A 26,038-nucleotide genomic window follows, 5' to 3' on the forward strand; every position below is an offset into this window, starting at 1 on the left:
AACAGGAAACATACCACAATTCCCAGGGCCTTCAAAATATTAAGTTTGCACATTGGACAGGTACAATGTTCACTAAGCCAGGGATCCACGCAGGACTTGTGGAAAACATGCCTATAAAAAAAAACGGAGAGTCGTATCACAGATTATATACTGAGTAACTATTAAACCCAAAGAAATGGAAGTTTTAGTGTCTTTTAGTGGCTTTTGGACATACTGGCAAGTCCTAAGAGACAAATACTAGGGATGCATTAAAATATAGCTGGCAGAAAATCTGCCCCCAATCTGTATGATGAGAACAGATATTTGGCTGTAACACTATTTAGCAGGTTTTTTTATTCTAGCATCTGAAGAAACTTACGATATTGATTAGGAATGAAACAAACTATACTTTAACAGTCAGTTATCCTTTCTACAATAGCTAGAGTAAAAGAAGGGAAATTCAAAAGATATGAAGGGTAGAGTTTTCCACAAAAGTACTAATTGGTTTAGTGGAACTTGGTTTAAACGTTATTTAAAACATTATTTAAAACAACTTCTAGGGCAGCCCCAGTGGCGCAGGGGTTTAGTGCCGCCTGCAGCCCAGGGCGTGATCCTGGAGACCCGGGATCGAGTCCCATGTCAGGCTCTCTGTGTGGTGCCTGCTTCTCCCTCTTCCTGTGTCTCTGCCTCTCTCTCTCTCTCTCTGTCTCTAAGAATAAATAAAATAAAATCTTTTTAAAAAATTTTTTTAATTTATTATTTATGATAGCCACAGAGAGAGAGAGAGGCAGAGACACAGGCAGATGGAGAAGCAGGCTCCATGCACTGGGAGCCCGACATGGGATTTGATCCGGGGTCTCCAGGATCGTGCCCTGGGCCAAAGGCAGGTGCCAAACCGCTGCGCCACCCACGGATCCCAAATAAAATAAAATCTTAAAAATAAAATAAAATAAAATAAAATAAAATAAAACAACTTCTAAGCAATCTATGTTACATGTTTGTGAAAGTTACAGGGTGGTTGGGAGTATTTTTAGAGATGAGCTGTGCCTAAGAATCAGGCAACACTGAGCCAACATTTTTCAGTGGAAACATTAAAAGGAGAGAAAAGGATGGGTGATTTTTTTTTTTTTTTTAATTCAGGAGAGCGGAAAGTCACATCCTTGTAATGGAAAAGAAGTCAGTCATGGAGAGCTCTCCATGTGGAAATAATTTCTCAAGTTTAAGTACTCCTCAAGGCAGCATTTAGAAGCTAAAATGAAGCCACATGGAAGCCCAGAGTCCTGGCCACACAGGGAAAGAGAACATACATTCTGGGAACCTTTGGAGGAACTAAACTTGGGAGTCTTAGGATAAAATAAATTTTAAGAAAAAAAAATTTTAAGAAAGATAAAAAATTGAAACATGGTATGCCCTTAAAACTTTGTTAATTTATAATTTACATGTGGCTTAGTTAAATGGTTAACTTTAGCTGGTTAAAAATGCAGGTTTGATCAAAAAAAGTAAGAGTCAAAAAAAGAAATTAAGAGTCTAAACTCACTGCTCCAACTGGGATCTGGAAGAAACATTCATGCTTACTTAGAGCTTCAACTTTAACAATGCCTATGCACCCACCTACTGCCACTTGGTGACCTTGTACTCATTTATATGGATAAGAATAAGAATCTTGAAGACTGAGTTTATCAGTGCAATGAACTGGAACCTCCTCATCCCAGAAGGCTTTTATTTAAAATATTTAAACCTGCAGGTTACTTAAGGAGCAAAGGAGTCACCAAACCATAGGCAACAAGACCAAAATTTAGTATACACAAGGCCCTGTCATGTCTGCTTGTCACTTGTATCCTTATATGACTGCTCCAACAGGGGGATGAAGGGCTCCCTATATGCAGGGCTCCAATGGGCGGGTGTTTTCAGAGCCAGGGTTTACACCCAAGCAGCTGTCAGCTGTGCCAGTGTTCACTATAGTCTGTCAAAGATTAGAAGAAGGCTTCTAATCTTTCTGGAGACACAGACCCCTTTAGGTCAACTAACTGACAGGATCCTCCCCCTTACACCTGCCTAATCTCTGGCCTGTAGATCTCTGAGGGTTTGGTTAGTGTTCGGTGGGGGTGAGTGGTTGGGAGAGGTGCTTGAGGCCAGTTTTATGTGGGGCAGATGATGGACTTTGTGCAGTTGGCAGGTGACAGGAGAGGTGAGGCTGTGTGACCTCTGATGGAGCTGCTGCCATTAGCCAGCTGTTTGTGGAAACCCTGGTTTCTACAAGCAGCAGTGGCCTGGGGCAAACAGTGGTTTGCTCTCCCCACTCCCTCCACTTGTGTTTTTGCTTTCTGTTTTCCTTAGTCTACTTTTTTTAGTCTACTGCCTTTCTTTTTGATTACTGGTTGTTCAGAAAGAAGAAAATGGTATAATCTTATATTTAATTTTTAAAGCTATGTGAGTTGAATGTTCTCTGCTCATCTGTTCCTTTAGTTATAAATGGATTTTTCCTATGTTGAGCTTTTAAACTGTTTCCTTATAGGTTTGTTGAAATAAAAGACAGTGTCCCTCCATCCCTCTTGGGGTACTGTAATGGACAACAAGGACTGGCCAAGTCTCCAGGGACAAACTGAGAATGGCCCCTTTCCCTGGCCAACCCAAAATCTGAAAAAAAAAAAAAAAAAAAAAAGGAAAACAAACTTCTTTCTTTAAAAAGCCAACTTTTCCTTTTGAATATGTGTCCACCCCCGGCTCTCCTACTGTTGACCCCACCCCAGTTGGCCACCTGCCTCTCCCTTTGACAGATTCCCCAACAGCCTGGTTCTTGCACCTCGCCTGAGGGAAGGTGGGAGGTTGTCAACCTAGCTCCCATGCACGCCCCTCTCATCTGAAAATAGCCCGGCAGCTTTCCTGTTCACCTACGGGCCCTCTGATGCAGACCCCCAGCCTCCCTGGGGTTGCTGCTGGGATCTTGGTGGGTAACTACCCTGTGCTCCTTCTTGTCCTCCTCACCCATCTCCTTCCCCCCAGGCACACTCCTGCAGTTGTGGAGTCTGAGCCTGCCTCCTGGCTGTGTCACCCACAAGCTGCCAGGCAGAGCAGCGGCGAAGGTGCAAACTCCCTTGTGAGTCTGTCTGAGGCAGTGAGTGATGAGCTGTTGCAGAATACTTAGAAAAGCACAGTGTGCAAATGAAAGGTACTATTAAACCCACATCAGGTGAAGTAACGTTAATGTTTCACAGGATAACCCAATAAATGGTCAGAACATATTGTGTGGGCCTCTAGCGCCAGCATACCCAGCACCAGTGACTCCTGACTAACAGGTGTACCTTGCACCAGTCACAAAATAGAGCAGAGCAATGGCCGGGGTGGGGTGAGGGGGCCACACTGAAGGTGAGTGGTTTTCACAGCCCTGAAGCCTCTTGGTGTTGTGCAAGAACCTGGCGGAAATACAAGGACCTAGGATCCTTAAAGGTCAGAGACAGAAGTCTTTCCCTGGCCAGCCCGGCAGCAGCCGGAGGATGGAGCCCTCCTGGGCTCCCCAGATGGCATCCTGGACATAGTTTATCTGAGCAGTAGCACTCTACTTCTGAAAAGTATTCTTAACTACTAAAAAATTTTGTGGCTGACCTTTAAATAAGAGGTCTAAATAAGGTGATAGTTTCTAAGATGCACTGGCTGACATCCAAGGATGATCAGCTGTAATCAAATGACACATGTAGGAGGCCCCAGAGCAATGCCAAGTGCCATCTGTCCAAAGTAAATTAATGTGACAGAAGAGGCAAAGTAAAGGTCATGCAACAAAAAGCCAGCAATCCAGGAGAGCTCTGCTGTCTACAGATAAAAAGTCTTAGTTCAGTCTCCAGATAGGCTTGTTAAAATTAAGGACAGACAGAAACAAAGGCACTGGGGCTTTCCTTGGTCCCTTCCTCAGAGAAAGAAGGATGGTGAGCATAGCTCCTTCCCAAAGTCTGGCTGTGTAGGGAGGAGCCGAGGGTGGTAGTCAGAGAGGGCTTATGAAGCTGCCACAGAAGGTGCTTGAATGTGATGCAGCATCAGAGCTGCAGAAACAACACAAACTGGTAGGGGCACATTGCTAACAGAGGGAGGTCTGGGAGGAGGGGAGGAGTTGGCATGTAGAGGCTGAGGTGGGAGGAACAGATGGAGGGGAGGCTGCAAGGCTGGGTGGGGATGCAGGCACACCTGAAATATTGTGGTCAGGTAGTAAAGGGAATTTCAGGGTTGAAAAGGTTCTCCATGAAGCTGATGGGGAAGCTGTCCAGCTAGAGCAAGGAGCAAGCAGATGAGCTGAGGTGTTTAAGGGAGAATGAACAAGGAGAGGCAACCAGTGAAAGAGAAGGGCTGTGAGCAGCACTCTAGGCCCAGCTTAGGGGCTGCCTGGAGGCCTATGGGAGGCAGGAGGCCCCAGCAGTACCTGGCAGCGAGAGCTTGAGGGAGGGCAGCCCTGGTGGCTCAGCGGTTTAGCGCTGCTTTCGGCCCAGGGCGTGATCCTGGAGACCTGGGATTGAGTCCCACGTCAGGCTCCCTGCATGGAGCCTGCTTCTCTCTCTGCCTGTGCCTCTCTCTCTCTCTCTCTCTCTCTCTCTCTCTCTCTCTCTGTCTTTCATTACTAAATAAATCTTTAAAAAAAAAAAAAAAAAAAAGAGAGGGAGAGGGAACGGAGTCACAGTCTCCTTGGTTCCAAAGACCTGCAGACGAAAGAGGAAGGGCAGGGTGTCCCAGGCAGAGGGAACAAAATAGGCAGCAGTACGAGGCCAGAATTAATCAGAAAAGACTCTATAGGAGTGCCATGGAAACCAGAGGCGTGTGGAAGATCTGAAGTGCGAAGCTGTCCTCTAGGTCAGTGGTTCTCAGCTGCATACTTGTATTTAGTGGGTGGACTCAGGGATAATGCTAACTATCCTGCAATGCACAGGACAGCCTCCCCCCTCCTCTGGCCCCAACAAAGAATGATCTGGTCCCCAAATGTCAATAATACCAAGGCTCAGAAACCTTGGTATTATTGACAAGTTGTCGATCCTGGTCCCATAAAAATATTGCCCAACGCACTAATTTTTACTATAGCCAAGTGCCATTGGTACCGTTTCAGTGAAGTGACTGGTTTTGCTGAGCAGGTTGTGTGATACACCTCAGAGAAAGCTACAACTTAAGGCTGAAGGAGTACATCTAACAGATACCACCCTGCTCCAAAGCAAAAGGGGAACTCTGATATACAGGCATGGCATGTTAAGTCAGACAAGGACCCAGTAATGCAACACAACCCACTGAGGGTGTAGCACCCTAACTGCCGACACAGAGACCTGCCATTAAGTTTGCCCAAGTTCTAATACTCAGAAGCAGACCACAAGTACAAAAGGTGAGAACCAGTTCTTAGTTGGCAGGTGCAGCCAAAAGAAAGGTTAGGACTCTGATGGAGGGGGCAGGCTGTGTCAGTGTTGCTTAGGTGACTATTAAAAGCCACATGCCCGGGGGCTCGGGGATGTGTTTCTAACGATCCCCACTAATTCTGACACACTGTCAGGTTTGGAAAACACTAGAGTAAGTTAAGAAAAAAGAGAACTAAGAATCAAACTCTGTAAAAGCCAGTGCCCAGGGGGTGGGGAGGATGGGGAACAAGCTTCCAGAGTAATCTATTTTTGGCTGAAGCTCCCCTGAGGAAGACACTCTCATGTCAGTAATAACCACAAATGGCTTCAGAGTCCTTTGTTCTCAAGTCCAGATGGTCCCTCTGGAGGGGGGACCCTGGCCTGAAATAGGAAGACAGAATTTGGGAAGACTTGGCTTATTATGCCTGGTGATTCTAGGGTCAGAGGAAATCTGTACAGGTGACAATATGTTTAGATAGCAGTTAAGAGTTGATAACGCTTTTTTTTTTTTTTTTTTTTTTTTGATAACGCTCTATAATGTACCTGATCTTCCTGGTTTGTATTTGGATGTGTATTTCCTTCAGCTCCATTTTTTTGTTTTTTGTTTTTTGTTTTTAAAGATTTTATTTATTTGTTCATGAGACACACACACACACACACACACACACACACACACACAGAGGCAGAGACACAGGTTGAGAGAGAAGCAGGCTCTATGCAGGGAGCCCGATGTGGGACTCGATCCTGGGACTCCAGGATCACACCCTGGGCCAAAAGGCAGGTGCCAAACTGCTGAGCCACCCAGGGATCCCCATAGCTCCATGTTTTAAACCATAAATGACTGCTGCTGAAGGAAATCTGGTAATTAGCAATTTTCTACAGGATGGCTTACAGTTTTGTAGATTTTCCTTTATATGTAAACTAGATTGACTTGACTTCTAGAAACTGTTTTCTGTTTCAGCATTTGGAATTATTCTTAATTTCTATGGTTAAAAAAAACCCTCAAAGATCTTTCTAGGTTCAAAATAGATGACTTTGAGAATAGCACTATTAGCCTCATAGAGACAACTACTGACAATTATTTTGTTTGTTCACATGTTCTGTGTTATTAGATGGGCAGAGTGGTGTGGATGTGTTTTAAGGGAGGGAGAAAGAGGAGGAAATGTCTTTGAGTTCAGGCTTCTCAGTAGGCGCTTTCATATTTTCCTGATCAACATGCTTCTAAAGAACATGTGCTCTTTTCCGAGCACCACATACAGGTATACACCTTCTTTCTGGAGGGAGCTTCATGGTCCTATGTAAGGAGCACCAACATTCAAGGCAGATCTTTACTTTGACTCTGCCATTTCTGGATTGTGTGACCCCGGCACCTACCAGGGGAGGAAAGCACTGTTAAATGTCAAGCATACAGAGCACAGGGCCTGGCCCAGAACAGGCACGCAGCACCCAGCAGCCACTCTGAATAATACAGGTTCAGAAGGATTAACCCAACTCCTGGAGTTTCCGTTCCTGGTGACAAGTGAGCACCACTGAGCCTTCACCAGAAGGCCTCATGATGCACTCAGATTTAACAGGGAGAGGAACAAGTGGCTCGTTTGGAAACCCGTAAGTCACAGAATTGAAAATTCTTGACCTTAGTGGTTTTAGGTTACAATGTGTCTACAGGATTTTCTCCATGTGTTTCTTACAAGCTGAGGAGGCTCTGCAACCAGTCTGTGCTGAGGCAGCATGGCTCGCTGCCAGCTGCCACTTCCACTATACGTAATGTGCTGTTGGGCCTCTACCTGCCACGAGAGCTGTGCGTAAGGTGGCTCTCGAAAGCAAGTGGAATACCCACTCTGAAAGGGAGACATACATGCCATACTGATGTCATTCTGTTTTAGACAAAGAAACCTGACATACTTGCAGGGGAGAATCCGGACAACATCATTCTGCTTATAGCTCTCAATGCAGACAGCGCAATGATCAAAGTCAGGGTCTGTTTCCTGCAAGGAAAAGCACAGGCATAAGAGTCACATTTTAAAATTAAAGATAGACATAAATGGAGGAGCTAATCCAGCTAAAAACCTTCCTGTGGCAACTACGGTAAGCAAGTGACTATAAAGTGAAAAGTTATGAACAGTTCTAATGTGTTTAGCTGTATTGATCCACATGATATCAAAACCACTCTATCTTGGCTTTTTTTTTTCTATCTTGTTTTTAAACTATGTTGTAACAAACTAAGTCTATTTGTGAAATGTCTGAGGAGTCAGAATGCTTTTTTTTTTTCTAAGATTCAAATCCACCATCACTGCGGACATCCTCATCTCCCTCCCACCACTGCATCATTACTATTCTGGTTTAGTGGGTTTCACTGTACACCCTCCATAGTGTGGGTGGTCGTCTGACAATATCTAAGTATAGGCAGAAAAGATGGTGAGCCCCCAAGAGACCAAGTCCCAAGGATGGGACCTAGTCACAGGTTTGGGGTAGAGAACAGTCATGGTCCAACCCAATAGTGGGTCTTTGTCAAGGGTCAGGAAGAGTCAGCCAGGTATTTGGTCATCTAGACTAACTGGCTTCCATCCTCGTCTGTGCTGGGAAGGGATGCCCCTGAGTTGTCATAAAATAGAGCACTGCCAGGAACCTAAGCCAGGAAGGTGTGACTATTTGCTATGTCAAGGCCACTGTACTGAAACTCAGCGGGACAACTCTTGGTAGGTACAAACTAGGAAGAGGTGTTGGTATGATCAAGAAAAGATGGTCTGGTGTTATCCTGAAGGACAAAGTAGGACGGGCAGGTTACACCAGCTCTGGGGAATTTCAATTAATGTGGTAGCTGAAGGCTGCCAGGCCAAGAGGGTGGTGACCTCTCCTCTGGAGTTAAGGGGCAGCTGTTTTTTTTTTTTTTTTTTTAGGGGCAGCTGTTTTGATGCTGCTTTTATTTCTGCAAATGTTTTTACTTTTTTCTTTCCTTAGTATACACTGAAGTTCGCTGAAAATGTCTCCACCTTCCAGAGCTGTGTCAAAAAAACCCCGATGTGATGGTGTCAAGGTGTGGGAACAAAAATGGGTTTGACCAAGAAAGTGGCGAAACTAAGGAGGATGGAGGATTGTCTGAAATTATCCTCTTAGAGCTGCTAGTCAAAATGCTAGAACTGGGTGTGGGGCAGAAAACAGTTTTGGTTTTATACCTTTAGAGTGTAACTTTTCTAGATAACTGAATCTGTCGAATGTTGGGTCTCACATCAAGTTGCTTTGTCCTCATGGACCAGAAGTGGGCTCCAAGTAACGTGAGACCCAACTGGGGAGCTCTGGTGTGGTCACTGGTCACCGGGTTTCTCACTTGGTCCCCCCAAGCCGAGGGTCCAGCCGTGACACACGAGGCGCTGCCCTCAAACTGTCTGGCCCACTATACAGAAAGCACCTTGCAAATGACACTCCCTCGAGATGCAGGTCTCCAGCTCTCTGGTGAGCTGGTGACAGATTAAAACATGAAGGAGATGTGGCCATGTTTCTCAAGAAACACAGGGAGAGAACGTACATTCCTGGCCTCCGAGTGCACCAACCGACCCATCAGGGTTCTTCTCGAAGGCATCCTTGGCTGCAGTGGTAGAAAGCTCTGTGGAACACCACGGCTAGGGGAGCTGTAAGTAGACCAGTGCATCTAATAATGGCAGGGGCACTGGGAGTCCAGGAAAGTCAGACACTGTATGGAGGGCCTCCAAATGAGGTGAGCTAAGGGTAAGAGCTCAGAGGGAGGCTAGTTTAAAATGAAGCATTTAGATAATATACCTGGAGAAAGAGTCACCAAACAAATGAGACACAAATGATTAGGTGCTCTCTCCCACCAAATAAAAAACAAAACTACTTTATTATTTTTATAGGGTTAAAGTTATTTCACTACCATACCTTATCACCCTTTTTTACTGTTCTGGTGGTCAATTTGCTGATGGCTTTCTTGGCAGCATCTCCAAGACGACGCTATGACAATTATAAAGAAAAACAGACATTAATGCAAAATCTCTGATGTCCTTTACTTTAAAATAATTAAATGTATGAAGCCCCTGTTATCCTACAACATTCTCATGTCATATCACAAAAGGATTCTAAAAAAGCAATTAAAAATATTAGAAAACCTGGCAGTTTTCCCATAGGTTCAGCATTCTGAATTGTTCTGGTTGAATAATAAAAAAGTGCGTGTAGTGAAAAATTCAGGTGTCATAACCACTACTGCATTCCTGTATTTAATAAACTTCTGAAATACTACAGCATTACTGAAGTCTTCTTGTACATGTCTGAGCTACTGCCAATGTACTAACAGCTTTCCTATTCTACTCCAAGGATGATGAGATGTATAAGCTCTATCTTAGTAACAGGAACCTCCAATGCCCCCAAAACTGCTTATCATGGTGCCAAGTGTGGCAAAAGAGACGCAGTCACAAGCTCACCTTCTGTCTTTGCCAATACAATGCTCCATGATCTTAGGAAGGTGCATTTATCTTTCCAGGGTTGGGTTGTCCAAAAGAGTTAGGTCATAGACTTTCTAAAGCTGGATTTATCCAAGATTCTGGCAGACACTGCCAGTCTTGCTATATATACCAAGGACCCACAGGTGAAAAGACAGTGCCCCCTAATCTTGAAAGGCCAAATGAATTGGGGAACAGACCACAAAGGTGTGTGGCAGCACCAAGGGGCAGCCTAATGTGGGTGGGTGGGGCTGTTAGGGAAGGCTGAGGAAACGATGGCTGAGCTGAGCTTTGGGACACCAGTGGGAAGGAATTCAATAAGGAAAAGCAACGGGCAGGAGGAGGGGACATGTGAACAAAGGAATATTCTAATAAAGAGGTACGAAGCACAGGAGTATGAGGGAAATTATTCGGTATCATTAGAATGAACATATGTGTTATTGTGCAAATACAACATTTTCAGAGACAGAGGGCCCTATTAATAATTACATGGGACAGTGGGTGCAAACAGGCACATGGACAGGCAGCCACTTGACACACAAGCAAATCTTGAATTGTGGTAAGAGGCAGAGGTGAGGCTGAAGGGTGATGGTGGGGGCTAAAAGGGGAGACCCTGGATTTTATACCTTGAAGATTAAAAAAAATCATAACAATATAAAAATTTTAGGGGGAATTTATTTTTATTATTTTTTAAAGATTTTATTTATTCATGAGAGACACACAGAGAGAGAGAGACAGAGACACAGGCAGAGGGAAAAGCAGGCTCAATGAAGGGAGCCCAACGTGGGACTCGATCCTGGACCTCCAGGATCAGGCTCTGGGCTGAAGGTGGCGCTTAAACCACTGAGCCACCCGGGCTGCTTAGGGGGAATTTAAAAACACATAAAAGAAAATAAGTTGATGAACTTCTATATATCCATCATCCAACTTCAATGATCAGTATTTTACCTGTATTTTCATCTGTCCCCTTCTCTATTGTGCTACAGGATTTCAAGCATATCACAAGCATGGTAGCATTTCACCCACCCATAAAATCGTCACTATGTCCCAGAGATAGGGGCTTTTGTTTGGTGCTGTCTCATCTAGCAAAATTAACAATAAGTAATCAACATTAATAAATACACAGATTATACTGCAATTTCTCTAGTTCTCTCCAAAATGTTTTCTGAAAAAGATTTATTTGAGAGTGAGTGAGCGAGCAAACATGTGAGCACGGGGAGGGGCAGAGTCCCCAAGCAGACTCCTTCCTAAGCGTGGAGCCTAAAGTGGGGCTAGATCTCAGGACCCTGAGAACATGGCCTGAGCTGAAATCAAGAGTTGGCCATTCAACCAACCAAGCCTCCCAGGTGCCCCAGAATGTCTTTTTATATAGTTGGCTTGTTTGACTCAGGATACAAAGTCCAAGCACAGCATTTGGTTGCTGTTCCCTTTCAAGTTTCTCTTGATATGTGAGTCCCCTCTATTGTATATGTATCTGTAGCCTGTGGAAATAGAATGGACTCAAACTGTGTAGAAAGTGTACAATTGGTATTCAGACATGGCCCACAAAACCATCATTACCATTAAGACAATTTATCTATCACTCCCCAATTTCCCTGTGCCTCTTCCTAATCCTTTCTTTGTGCTACCCCTCCACCCATCGCCTACTTTCTGCTACTGTACTTTGTATTTTTCAGAGTTTTATATGAAAAAGATACACTGTGTACTATTCTGTATATGGTTTCTTTCACTCAGCATAATTATCTTAAGATTGATCCATGATGCTGCATGTATCACTAATTCACTGCTTTCTTATGCTATGGTATTCTCTTTTAACCCTTGATGGAACTTTTGTATTGTTTTGACTGCAATGCAGCTTTTGACTGCAATGAATAAAGCTGAAAACCACCTTATTTATTGGTACAAGTCTTTGTAAAGACATGTGCCTTCTTTTCTCTGGGGTAAATACTTACAGAGTGGGGAAGACTGACAATATTGTGGTGTGTGTGACTTTTTAAGAGACTGCCCAAGTGTTTTCCAACATTGAGTGGGCCATTTTACATTCCCATAAGCAGTGTATGAAAATCCCAGTTCCTCCACATCCTTACCAACACTTGGTCAGTTCCTTTCATTTGACTAATCACTCTAAGAGGGGTGTAGTGATATCTCCCTGTGGTTTAAATTTGCATTTCCCTAATGACTAAGGATGGTGAGCATCTTTTCATGAACTTGTTTGCCATCTGTAGATCTTCTCTGGTGAAGTATCTGGATCTTTTGTCCATTTTTCTACGGAGTTTGTTCTCTTATTGACTTGACAGTATGTTACATATATTTTTTTAAAAGATTTATTCACTTATTTTAGTGGGGAGGGGCAGAGGGAGAGAGAATCTGAAGCAGACTCCCTGCTGAGTGGGGAGCCTGACGGAAGGCTCGATCTCAAGACCCCCAGATAATGACTTAAGCTGAAATCAAGAGTCGGAAGCTCTTGATTGAGCCACCCAAGCACCCCTATGTTACACTTCGAAATACAATTCTTTTTGTATACTGTTTCTCTCCTTCTGTGGCATAAGTTTTTAATTTTGATGGTCAATTTATCAATTTTTCATTTGTGGACTGTACTCTGGTGTCATATCTAAGTAATTTTTGCTGGTATGTTAATGGATAATCCGCATGACAGATATATGTAGAAATATCACTAAAATTAACTTACATGACCCAAATGTAGCAAGTTTCCTAAGGGGTAATAGTGGATTCAGAACTGACATTCTGAAGCACATCCTCATTGTAGACAGTAATGCTAGTGCATGAAGCTTCTGTTTATTGCAATTTCCACATTTAAGGAAACAACATCCCATAATAGAAACTAGCATGCAGGGCTAAGGCATACAGGATTTTTCTGCAGGACTTTAAAGCTTTGAGAGGCCAATATCCCTTGTGTTAACTCTAAACATGTATATTTTTGTTTTGTTTTTTTACTTTTCATTTTTATATCAGCATACAAGGACAATTGTACATATGTAAACATTTTTAAAATAAAAAAAAAGCAGCTGTTTAAAAAAAAAAGGTTACAAGGTTACAAGACTTTCTTCCATTTTCCTTTCTTGAAGTTATTTAGGTTTCACATAGGCCTCTGGTCCATATTGAGGTCATTTTGTATATGGTGTGAAGTACTGATCACACGCGTTTTTTGGTATATGATATACAATGGTGCTGGTACCGTTTGTTGAAAAGGCACTCTTTCTCCACGAACTGCCTTTGTATATCTGGCAAAAATCACTTGCCCGTAATTTGTGGGCGTGTCTGAACACTATTTTATATCATATATCTATCATTAAGCAAATATCACACTTATTAATTTCTTGTAGTGCTTTATAAAAACAAATCTGAAATCAGATAGTATTACACTTCCAACTTTTTTTCTCCTTTTCCATCCTCCTTTTGGTTGTTTTTGATCCATCTAGTGTGTTCCCATAAGAATTTTAGGTCAAGCTTGTCAATTTCCATAAAAAAAATTATCTAGGGTTTACATTAGGATTGATTGCACTGAAAGCACAGATCAATTTGGGGAGAAGTGATATCTTAATAGTACTGAGTCTTCCCTTGAACACTGTATATCTCTCCATCTATTTAGTTCTTATCTAATTTCTCTCAGCAATATTTTATAGTTTTCAACGTACAGGTCTTGCAAATCTTTTTGTCAGATCTCTAATAATTTCTATTATTTATTCTATTTTACGTTTGATGCTAATGGAAATGGTACTTAAAAATTCAATTCTCATTCATTGCTTGTACAGAAATAAAATTTATTTTTGTATATTATTATATCTCTCACCTTGCTAAACCCATTAGTTCCAGCAGCCTTTTTATAGACTCCATCAAATTTTTGATATAGATGTTAATATCCTTTGTGAATGAAGACAGCTTTACTTATTCTTTTCATTTTTTTTTGTTCTTTTTTTTTTTTAATTATTTTCTTTTTTAAAGAGAAAGCAAATGTGAGCGAGCAGGGGACAGGGAGAGAAAGAATCTCAAGCAGGTTCCATTCCAAGCCCAATGTGGGGCTGGATTTCACAACTGAGATCATGACCTGAACTGAAATCAAGAATGGGACTCTTTTTTTTTAAAATTTATTTATGATAGTCACACACACACACACACACACACAGAGAGAGAGAGAGAGAGAGAGAGAGAGAGAGAGAGAGGCAGAGACATAGGCAGAGGGAGAAGCAGGCTCCATGCACCGGGAGCCCGAGTGGGACTCGATCTTGGGTCTCCAGGATCGCGCCCTGGGCCAAAGGCAGGCGCTAAACCGCTGCGCCACCCAGGGATCCCAAGAATGGGACTCTTAACTGACAGAGCCCCCAAGCATCCCTACTTACTCATTTCTGATATGGATACCTTCTATTTATTTTCTTTATTCCTTGTTGTGCTGGTTAGAACTTAGTCATCAGAGCACAGATACTTCTATTGCTCCTAATCTTAAAAAGAAGCATTTACTCTTTCACCATTTGGTATGATGGTATGGCTGTTTGCTTTCTATTGAGGCCCCTCATCAGTTTAAGGAAGTTATCTTTTATGCCTAGTTTGCAAAAAGTTTTTTTTTTTAAAGACTTTTATTTATTCATGAGACAGAGAGACAGAGAGAGAGAGAGAGAGAGAGAGAGGCAAAGACACAGGCAGAGGGAGAAGCGGGCTCCATGCAGGTCTCGATCCCGAGACCCCAGGATCATGCCCTGGGCTGCAGGCAGATACTAAACTGCTGAGCCACCCAGAGATCCCCTGCAAAAAAATGTAAAATCAGGAAGAGATGTTGGATTTTAGGAAGTGTTTTTCCCTCCATCTACTGAGACATATGATTTTCCTTTTTTGGTCTGCTAATATGATAAAATTACATTAATTTCTCAGTGTTAAAACAGCCTTGCATTCCTGGGATCAACACCCCCTGGTCATGATGAAATATCCTTCTTATATATTGTTGGGTATGATTTGCTAAAATTTTCTTTAGAGTTTTTACAGTTTTGTTCAAGAGGGATTCTGGTCTGTAGTTTTCTGTTTTGTAATATTTTTTGTCTAGTTTTGGTATCAGGGATGTTGCTGGCTCTATAGGACAAAATGGGAGGTATTCTTGCCTTTTCAATTTTCTGGAGTTTGTAGATTCTTCTTTTTAATGTTTGATAGAACTCAAAAGAAATCATCTGCCTTGAGTTTTCTTTTTTGGTGGAAGGTTTTACACTACAAATACAATTTTCCTGGGAGATAATGGCTGTTTACCTTTTCTTCTTGAATGTACTCTGAACATTAAGGGTCTTTCATGGAGTTTGTCCATTTCATATTAGGTGCCATAGAATTGTTCATAATATTCACTCATTATCCTTATAATCGGTAGTCACATCATTGCTTTCGTTTTTGATATTGTTAATTTGTGCCTTCTCTCTTCCTCCTAATCAGTTTGGTCAGATGCTTTTTAATTTTATTAATTTTCTCTTAAAACCACTGTTTTTCTTTTTTCTAGTTCATTTTCCTTTCTTCTGTGTACTCTGGATTTAATTTGCTCTTCTTCCCCAGTTTCTTAAGGCATAAACTGAGTATTAATTTCAGAACTTTCGTCTTTTCTAATACAGGCACTACTTTAGTGGAATTTTGAAAATTTTGATATTGTGTTTTCATTTTCATTCAGTTCAAATGAGTCTCTTATTTCCCTTTTATCTTTATCTGATGGCTTATTTATTTATTTATTTATTTATTTATTTTTTTATGATAGTCACAGAGAGAGAGAGAGAGAGGCAGAGACACAGGCAGAGGGAGAAGCAGGCTCCATGCACCGGGAGCCTGACGTGGGATTTGATCCCGGGGCTCCAGGATCGCGCCCTGGGCCAAAGGCAGGCGCCAAACTGCTGCGCCACCCAGGGATCCCTGATGGCTTATTTAAAAGTTTCTAAATATTTGAGTTTTCCAAAGATTTTTGTTATTGATTTCTGATTTTTTTAAAAAAAATTTATTTCAGAGAGAGGGAGAGCATGAGCAGGGGGAGGCACTGAGGGAGAGGGAGAAGCTGACTCCTTGCTGGGAGGGGAGCTGGACTTTGGGGCTTGATCCCAAGACTCTGGGATCACAACCTGAGCCAAAGGCACACCCCCAACTGACTGAGCCATCCAGGAGTCCCTATTTCTGATTTAATTCCAAGTGGTCAGAGAACATATTTTGTAGGACTCAAACCCCAATAAATCCACTGAGATCTATTTTATGGTTTAGAGTACACATTAAGAGATTCGAGTTTTCTTTAAATGTCAATCAGGTCAAGTTAATTACGTTGGTTTGAAGCTTTTACATACTCACTGATTTTCTGTCTATTCTTTTAATTTTTGAGAGTGGGGTACTGAAATCTTGCACTGTAACTATAGGGCTGCCTACTTCTCTCTGCAGCACGCTGTTAGTTTTCATTTCGCATTATTTTGGAATTTTCTTATTAGAAGCATAAATGTTTAGGTGCCAGGTCTTCTTATCAATCAATCAATCAATTTATGATTAACAAGTAACGTTCAGCTGAGCCACCCAGGAAGTCCCCTGGGAACAAAAACCGTTCTATTTTCTGTCTTTTATGATTTTGACTATGCTGAGTACCACATGTTAGTGGAGCCATTTGTTATTTGTCTTTCCGTGACTGGCTTATTTCACTTAGCATACGTCTTTCAAGGTTCATCAATGTTACAGTGTATTGCAGAATTTTCTTCCTTTTTAAGGCTAATGATATTCTATTGTATGCACACATCACATTTTGCTTATCCATTCATCTGTCAGTGGACACCTGGGTTGCTTCCATGTTTCAGCTACTGTGAATAATGCTATCAACATTATTTTTGTACACATGGGTGTACAAATATTTCTTTGAGATTCTGTTTTAATTTCTTTGGGTATACTGAGAAGTGGAATGCTGAGTCATGTGGTAATTCTACTTTTTTTTCTTTTTTTTAGGAACCTCCATACTTCTTTCCATAGTTGTAGTACCATTTTAAATTCCCAACAGCAGCATGCAAGGGTTCAAATTTCTCTATATCCTTGCCAACATTTATTGTTTCATTTAAGTTTTCATTTAAATTCCAGTTAGTTAATGTACAGTGTAATATTAGTTTCAGGAGTACAATTTAGTGATTCAATACTTCCATACAAAACCTGGTGTTCATCACAGGTGCTCTCCTTAATCCCCAACACTTGTTTCCCCCTCTCTTCCCTCTGGTAACCATCAGTGTGTTCTCTGGAGTTAAGAGTCTACTTCTTTTTAAAATATTTTATTTATTTATTCATGAAAGACATGAAAGAGAGACAGAGACACAGGCAGAGGGAGAAGCAGGCTCCCTAGAGGGAGCCTGACTCGGGACTCGATTCCAAAACCCCGGGATCATGCTCTGAGCCAAAGACAGATGCTCAACTGAGCTGAGCCACCCAGGCATCCCAAGAGTCTATTTTTTATTTCCTGTTATTTTTTTTTATAGTAACCATCCTAATGGGCATGAGTGCTATCTCACTGTAGTTTTGATTTTCATTTCCTAGTGATTAGTGATGTGGAGCATCTTTTCATGTGCCAATTGGCCATTCGTGTATCTTTGGAGAAATGTCTCTTCATGTCCTTTGTTTTTTTTTTTATGGGTTGTTAACCTGTTAAGTTTTTAGTTCTTTAAATATTCTGGCTATTAACCCCTTATCAGAGACACAATTTGCAATTATTTTCTCCCATTCTGTGGGTTGCCTATTCATTCTCTTGATTATGCCCTTTGATGTACAGAAATTTTTAATTTTGATGTAGTCCAGTTTACCTGTTTTTTAAATTACTTGTGGGATAGGTGTTATATCCAAGAAACACTGCCAAATCCAATGTTATGAAGCTTTCTCCCTATGTTTTGTTCTAAAAGTTACAGTTTTAGCTCTTATGTTTAGGTCTCTGATCCATTTTGAGTTAATTTCTGTGTATGGTGTAAGGTAAGGGCCCATTTTCATTTTTTGTCATGTGGATATCCATTTTTCCCAGAACCATTTGTGGAAAAGACTCTTTCCCCACTGAATGGTCTTGGTGCCCTTGTCAAAAATCATTTGACCATACATATGAGGGTTTATTTCTGGGCTCTCTACTCTATTTCATTGTCTGTCTTTATGCCAATACCACACTGCTTTGATTACTGTAGCTTTGTAGTAAGTTACTAAATCAGGAAATCTGAGACTTCCAACTTAGTTCTTCTTATTCAAGATTGTTTTGGCTGTGCAGCTCAGAGAGTAAAATTACCACTTTATGACAGGGGAAAGATGCAGGAAGAGCAGGGTGGGATTCAGGATGTCTGAGGTCAAGCATACTGAGCACTGAGAACTGACTATTGCAGCTGGCCAACGGGTCATGCAGCCTTGATGGAAGTCACTCAGTGGAAAGATGGAAGGAAAACCTGTGGGAAGGGGACTTTCACTGGGACAGGGCAGTGGGAGCAGGGTAATTTTTAAATATTACTGAATTGCCTCATGAAAAGGCCCAGACCAACTTTAGCAAAGGCAGGTGGGTCTCCCACAAACCTCAGACTAGGGATAGGCAGGTCAGACCACCAGTAGTAGTGATATTCTAAAGGGATGTAGGCCAGCAGCTGTGCTGAGGCTATAAAGAGAAGAGAAGAGGGGTTCTGAGTTCCTGGAGCCAGGGAACCCAGAAACCACCACAGAATACCTCCCACACCCCCGAGAGAGACTGCCCACCGAACAAAGGCCTCAGCAGGTGATGTTGAGGTACAACCAACAACCTGACAACCTGACTTGGGAAGGTTTCTCAGGCTCCATTTCATAGATGAGCCAACACAACATAACCCACAGGAATCCACGAACAGGTGAAGGAAGATCAGATGATTTAGGGCAGCCCACTCCCCTGAGGATCTGAAACATCCACTACAACCCCCAAGGAAAGAGCCCTCCCTCCCTGAGGAAAACAAGACCTAGGACTGAACAGGGCAGGAACCCCGATGGGGCAGGGGGGAGGGGTGTTGTAAATGAGAGGGAAGATTCAAGACACTAGAGGAAACTCTTCCATTTTGGTCAAAACCAGAAGTCTCCACCATACTTTTTTTAAATGCCATTTTAAAACGACAAAAGTGGGTTATTTGTCTAAAAGAATATCCCACATTCTAAATTTGGCTGCTTGTTTCCTCCTAGTGTCATTTTACTTGGTCCAGTTCTTATGAAACAGTAGTTAGATTTAGGTTCACCTGCTTTGGTGAGAGTACATCCTAGGTGGTGCTATGTACTTCTTAATACACCCCAACATGAGGATGCAGTGTTCAGCTTTCCGATTTCAAGCAACATCAATAGATTCAAGCTTTGTCAGCTCATTCATTATAAAGCTCCCTAAGTCTTTCAGCTGATTATAGTATCCACTGGTGATCACTACGTAAGGCATAATTCACTGATTAGTTGGAATTCTTTTTTTTTTTTTAAAGAATTTATTTATTCATGAGAGACAGAGAGAGAGAGAGAGGCAGAGACACAGGCAGAGGGAGACTCAGGCTCCATACAGGGAACCTGATGTGGGACTCGATCCCAGCTCTCCAGGATCACGCCTTGGGCTGAAGGCGGTGCTAAACCGCTGAGCCACCCAGGCTGCCCTGGAATTCTTGCATAAGGAGCTTTTCCTCACCAACTAGTTGGTTACTATACAATAATACAATGTGTACAGAAGACACAAGATGAATCATTTTTAAGGTCCTTCTCTTTCTCTCTCTCCTCCCTCCCTCCCTTCTTTCTTTCTTGTAGACTCCATGCCCAGCAGGGAGCCCAACATGGGGCTCATGACCCTGAGATCAAAACCTGAGCTCAGATCAAGAGTTGGACGCTTAACCGTCTGAGCCACCCAGGCGCCCCAAGATGAATCGTTTTTAAAACTTGGTTTTCAGAAGAGCAGGTTGGTTCTTTAACAGCTTCTGGTTTCCATCAACTGCTGTATTTATTCCTTGGTGCTTTTGTCTCACTTTCAAATATGGAGAGTTCCTTTAGATATCACACCTCAGTAGTCTTCAATCAGCCACCTTATATATTTGCTGCCCTAAACCTATACGATAAGCCATTTTTCCAAGGATCCCTGGCTCCTTTGAGTGGGAAATAGCATTTAAAGATAATGCTAGAGCAGCCTGGGTGTGGAAAGGAATGGTACAGAGCTTCATTATTTTATTAAGGATGTAAAATGGTAATTTTGCCATTCCTTCTGCATTTATTAGCTGGAATTTTTCTATGAACAGGGGTATTTTTTGTTATTGGGTTGTTACTAGCATGGGCAGAGGAGCTCTGTATTATTTTAGAAAAAGGAAACCAGGAGTTCACACGATTTCCAATTCAAAAGTAGGATCATAAGTGTTATCACCTAATGTCTTTTAGTATTTTTTCTTACAGTGAAAATCTTGGTTTCTAATATTATTAACACAATTACTTAAAAAAAAACCAATTACTTATTTGCTTTATCCTGCAGTATGCATACAATATGCATATAATTGTTTCAAATAACAATATCACTAACAATAAGATTATTAAGTGCAGCTGATTTTGTTTTTAATCCTTAGGCTACATCCCAGTAGAAATGTATTGTCCAAAAAAAGTGCCCTAAAAACAAAAAACAAAAAAAGTGGCTTAATAATTCCTTTATGTGCGTGTATGCCACCATCTTGAAATACATTTATGTTCACTTGTTTTCATGTATTTTTGATTTTGATGATTTCTTCTTTTCTTTAAATTATCTACAATGGTCACGTGGTTCCAGAGTCAAAACTACCAGGTACAGGGAAGTCTCACTTCTATCCCTAGTTCCTCCACCCTGTTCTCCTTCCCTTAAAGAACTCTTTAAGAGAATCCTGCTTTAACGTTATATTGTTTCCTTTTGGAAATACAAGCTCACAGGTATAGCGTGTGCATATATACTATGTACATCCATTTTCGTGGGTGAATTTTCAAAGTCCTCCTCTTTGTTACAATAAACTAGTGCACTAAAACTATTCTGTATAGGGGTTCCTGGGTGGTGCAGTTGGTTAAGCAGCTGATTCTTGGTTTCAGCACAGGTCATGATCTCACTGCCCTGAGTTCGAGCCCCATTTTGGCTGTACACTCAGTGCAGAGTTGTCTTCAGATTCTCTCTCCTGCTCCCTCTCTCCAGCTCATGTGCAGTCATTTTTTATTCTACCATACTTGGAGCCATAATTCAAGGTTTTCCAAGTTTCTCTATTATAAAGGAAAATTTAGCCCACATTTTCTTCTAATATTTGTAGTTTTACTGTTTATAATTAGATCTCTGATTCATCTGAAATCTATCCTGGTGTGCAATGTAAGGAATAGATCTAATTTTGTCCTTTTCCAGTTGTCCCACCACCATTTATTAAAAAGTTCACCCTTACCCACTGATTTGAGATGATGTTTTTTATTATATACTGTACTTAAATTTCTACATGCAGTTGTGTTTATTTTTGGATTTTGCATTTTGTTCTATTGGTCTTTTCATTCACGGGCTAACTTTTAACATTCTTTTAAATAAGAGGCTTCATTTATGTATTATAAAACTTGGTGTGGCTAGCCAACCACCACTGCTCCTCTTTTTAAGTCTTTTTTTCTGACTATTCTTAATTATTTTGCCATATGATTTTTATAATTACCTTATCTAACCCCCCAAAATACCTGAGGGCAATTTTGCTTGGATTAAGTTAAATTTATGAGTGAACTTTGGGAGAACTGCCATCTCCATTGTATTGAACGTTTATATTCCCACAGGAACCAGGTATGTCAGGAGTGTTGTGTGGTCTTCCTCGTGTAGGTTTACACAGTATTTGTGAAGTTCATACCAGGATTGAGCCACACACCCATCCACCCATCCAGTTGTAAATGTTGCCTTCCATCCCATTTTATCTTTTGATTTTTTTCTGTTAGTTTTTTTTAAAAATATGTATTTTACAGAGAAAGGGAGAGTGTGGGTACACTTGTGTGAGCAGGGTGGAGGAGGGAAGGGCAGAAGGACTCCTTGCTCAGTATACAGCCCAGATGGGGCTCAATCCCATGACCTGAGACAAAACTAAGCATCGGACGCTTGACTGCCTGAGCCACCCAGGTGCCCCTCCAGATGTTAAGTTTATATCCTGTTCCTTTATTAAGTTGTTTCCCTGTTTTAGTATGGTTCCATTGGCCCTTTTGGGATTTTTCACATAGACATTCGTATCAACTGGATATAGAGAAACTTCTGTGAGCCATATTCCTCTTACTGCTTGCTCTTATCTAACTGCTTGGGTCAGTACCTGCAGCACGACGTTAAAAAAGAGCAGCTCTGCTTCGTCCTGACTAGAGGTGAAATGTCTTCGTGTTTATCTGCCTAGTAAGATGCAGGGCTTTCAGGCTGAGGGTGTGCAGGTGTGTGCTCCTGGATGCCTCAGAGCCCAGGCACCCCACCACCTCTTGGGCTCCCTAAAGCTCCTTAACAGCCTTCCAAATCAGAGCCTGTGGTTTCAGCAGCTGTTCTAAGATGGCTTTGCTGAGGCTTTTGCCTCAGGGCGAAGCCCTCTCTTTCTGATTTCTGGGTTTCTGATTCTTTGGACCATAGGAACTACCCCTTTTCTTCTGTGGGCTACCTTCTCTGGGGTTATAGGGCAGGTCCTGCTGCTGCTGGCAATCTGGCCTGACCACGGCTTTTCCTGGAGTTCTTGGAGGCACCCTGTGGCTTCAGATCATCAAAGATGCTGAGAATTTTTCCTTTTATTATCCTACCTGTTCTCCGTTGTTTACTGTTTTATTTATTTTTATTTTTTTAAATTTTCATTTATTTATGACAGTCACACACACAGAGAGAGAGGCAGAGACATAGGCAGAGGGAGAAGCAGACTCCATGCACCAGAGCCCGACGTGGGATTCGATCCCGGGTCTCCAGGATCGCGCCCTGTGCCAAAGGAAGGCACTAAACCGCTGCGCCACCCAGGGTTCCCTTGTTTACTGTTTTAAAGGCATTTAGGGAAATTAAAAAAAAAAAAAAAAGATACCCTTCGACTTCCATCTTGTTCAGCTCAGAATTCTGCTGAAGAATTTTAAACAAAAGGGTTCCCTGATGAGATCTGAGTGTTGGGAGGATTGAGGCCTGGCCTCCTGAGAAAAAGGTATGTGACACAGGGAAGACTGGGGGCAGTGAGACCTGGAAGGGTCAGGGCCTCCAAGAGAGAAGAAGGCAAGTGTAGCAGGGAACAAGGGGAGGACAGAACCCTGCCAGGCTTCAGAGGTAAACCTGGCAGAACCAAATGACTGACCGGCGTGGGGGCCTAAGAGGGACAGGGGATCAAGATGACTGGCCATGTGGCTGTGGCACATTAGAGAGCTTCTGGAAGGAAGTGCAGGTGCTGGTGGTGCTCAGCCATTGGCAAGCTAGTATCAACGCATGCAGGGTATTGATTAGAGAGTGCCTGAAAATATTTGGGTAAATCACCCCTTCCACTTCTCGACTTCCAAAATCTGGGGCAAGAGGGTAAAAAAAACAAAAACAAAAACAAACAAACAAAAACCCTTCTCTCTGTATTTGATATTAATGTCAAGTATCTTCACTGTAGTATTTTTCACTGGAGTTGGCCGTGGTATTTCCTTCTTGTGGACCCCTCACCGTCTCCGATCACTCCAATCACACCTCCAAGGAAAGATACACCTCAGTCATGGTTTTGGCCCTTATTTGAATCTAAAACCCACTGCTTTAATACTATTTGTGTTCTGCTGACTCTCAAAAACTAAGATGAAGCACAAATTCCCTTTGCTAAGATCATTTTTTATTCAAGTTCCTTGTCTATACCTGACCACCATGCTATGAAGTCACTGTTTTCAAGGTGTAGTCAGTGGGGCAGATGCTTGAAATTTACCTTTGGTGCTTAATAATAATATGAAACAATGATATTTATAGTAACTAAGATTTATTCAGTATATACCACATGCTAGGTACTGACTGTTCTAAGCCTTTCATATGGACTGACTCACATAATCCTCATCATTTTGTGAGAAAGGAACCACATTATTCCCATCTTACAGAAGAGGAAACTGAGGCACAGGGAGAGGTAACTTGCCCAAATCCAAGCTGGTAATCCAAATCTAGACTTCCGGCTTCAGCCTGGGGGGTGGGGGGTGTCTTAAGAAGTTGCAGTTTTAAAGTGCACCTCCTCCTGCCCCCACATGATTCCTTACACACTGAAGTTTGAGATGCCCTAAACTAAGTATACACTCCCAACCCTCTCTCCAAAGCATTTCCTGGAGTACTCCACCCACTCCTCATATTCTCTGTATTTCTGACTGTGCTTTATTCATAGGTAGTAAAATTACTCAAGCTTCCACCTCGGCGCACACAGAGCAGTGGAATGGAGCAAACCACAGGGACATGTCAGGCTGCAGAGGAGAAAGCCCAACCAGACACAGTTGGGGTCATGTATGTATGTGATGGCAGCACAACTGCTAGGACCAGAGTCTCCTGACCTCCATTCCTGTTTCCACTCTAAATGCTGCAATGACTCTCCATAAGACAAAATACAAAGGGCTACTGATGGTCAGGGGCCACGCGATCTTGTTTCACTTTGCTAAAGGCACCGATGGTGCCAGTGTGAACACTCTTCTGGATGTGGATGCAAACAAAGCACCCATGGGTTTTAAATGGGCAGAAAACAACTCCGGCTTCACCGAACAGGAATACCTCGTTTAAAGCCAGCTGGTTCATAGCGTATGGAGGACAGGTCACTAGAATGACACTCAATCCAGATTTCCTGGTCATCAGAACTCTTCCACAGACCCACAGCAGGTCTGCATCAAAATGGAGCAGGGTTCTCTCCCAAACACAGTGAGATCCAGGTGCTGGGACTGTACTTCTTGACCCAAACCGCCTGGTCATCTGCAGTCTGCCATCCACTCTATCGCTACCACTTTTTGTCCCTTTTGTCTAAAACAAGTACCACATGCTCGTGCCGACCCCTCCCCTGCCCTCTACATGACCTTGCTTTATGAATATTACTTTCTTTGGCTCTTCAATCTTTCCCTAAGAGCTCCTTCTCCCTAAACTTTTCCCATCAGAAAAAAATATTCCATTGCTCCACTGCTAAAACCATCACTTTATGGCTCCTTCTGGCATAGAGAATAAAGTCTAAATGCTTCAGTGTGTGATTCCAGCCCTTCATCTTCTTGTGTCAACATGCACCCAGATCAGCTCATAGGCTTAGGTCTCCTCCCCACGAATCCTGATGTCACTCCACCCTCCCGTCCCTCCTTTCATCCCTCCACGGTTCTGTGGAAAATGATCTCTTGGCCTAACTTTCCTCCTACTCCCTATTTGATGAAGTCTTATTCATCCTTTAAAATTCAGCTCAAATGTCACTACCTCTGCTGTGAAGTACCCTGACTCACCTAGAGTAATATCATTCTGCCCCCAAAAGAACTCATAGCACACAGTATTTTGATTACACCCGTCTGCCTTCCTCATAAAATGTAAGCTCATTCTTTAATTCACTGAGTCAGTGTGATGTGCCAGGCCCCATGCAAAACCCTGAGGAGGCAGAAATGAATGTCTCACAAACACCTGGATCTCAAAAGCATATTCTGTGCTAGAAAAAAATCTTAAGCTCTTGATGTGTGTATAACTTTTAGAAGGCATGTACTTTCTTTATATAGACAGTGGTATTTATATATGTAAACTGATCGTAATAGCAGGACATGAAAAAGAAAGTAACACCATTTGAGGTATATTAGAAAAATGATGAAGTAATACATACATAGCTGAAACACCCCCCCAGTTTTTCTACAATTATTAATCTTTAATAAACGTTATAGACAAAATTCAATGTACAATCCAACAATACAAAAGAAGTCTGTCTTTTTGACACATAATCTTTTCTTAGGGGAAAAATCTTGACAGTATGCACAGTATTCCCTCCCTTCCAATTAGGAAGGAAGCCATTGAGCCCACTGTATTTTTTTTTTAAAGATTTAATTTATTTATTCATGAGACACACACACACACACACACACACACACACACACACACGGAGAGGGAGAGAGAGAGAGAAAGAGAGAGAGGCAGAGACACAGGCAGAGGGAGAAGCAGGCTCCTTGCAGGGAGCCCGACGTGGGACTTGATCCCAGGTCTCCAGGATCACACCCTGACCTGAATGGGGCGCCAAACCCCTGAGCCACCTGGGCTGCCCGAGCCCACTGTATTTCAAAGACCAACTGTGTTTAAGCCAAGCATTAGCCCTCCTCTGAAGAACATTCGGT

General features: G+C 42.2%; 1 protein-coding gene across 3 annotated transcripts in view; it reads right to left on the minus strand.

The window, feature by feature from the left end:
- Positions 1-26,038, minus strand: part of RNF130 (ring finger protein 130) — a 143,791-nt gene that overhangs the window by 49,280 nt on the left and 68,473 nt on the right. For all 3 annotated transcript variants that reach the window (XM_072731883.1, XM_072731884.1, XM_072731882.1), the window contains exons 4-6: positions 9,231-9,302; positions 7,242-7,324; positions 15-111 (exon numbers count right to left, since the gene is read on the minus strand). In XM_072731883.1, coding sequence (XP_072587984.1) covers positions 15-111; positions 7,242-7,324; positions 9,231-9,302 — 252 coding nt within the window. The remainder of the gene's footprint in view (positions 1-14; positions 112-7,241; positions 7,325-9,230; positions 9,303-26,038) is intronic.

Source organism: Vulpes vulpes, chromosome 12, assembly GCF_048418805.1.
Source record: "Vulpes vulpes isolate BD-2025 chromosome 12, VulVul3, whole genome shotgun sequence".
NCBI lineage: Eukaryota > Metazoa > Chordata > Mammalia > Carnivora > Canidae > Vulpes > Vulpes vulpes.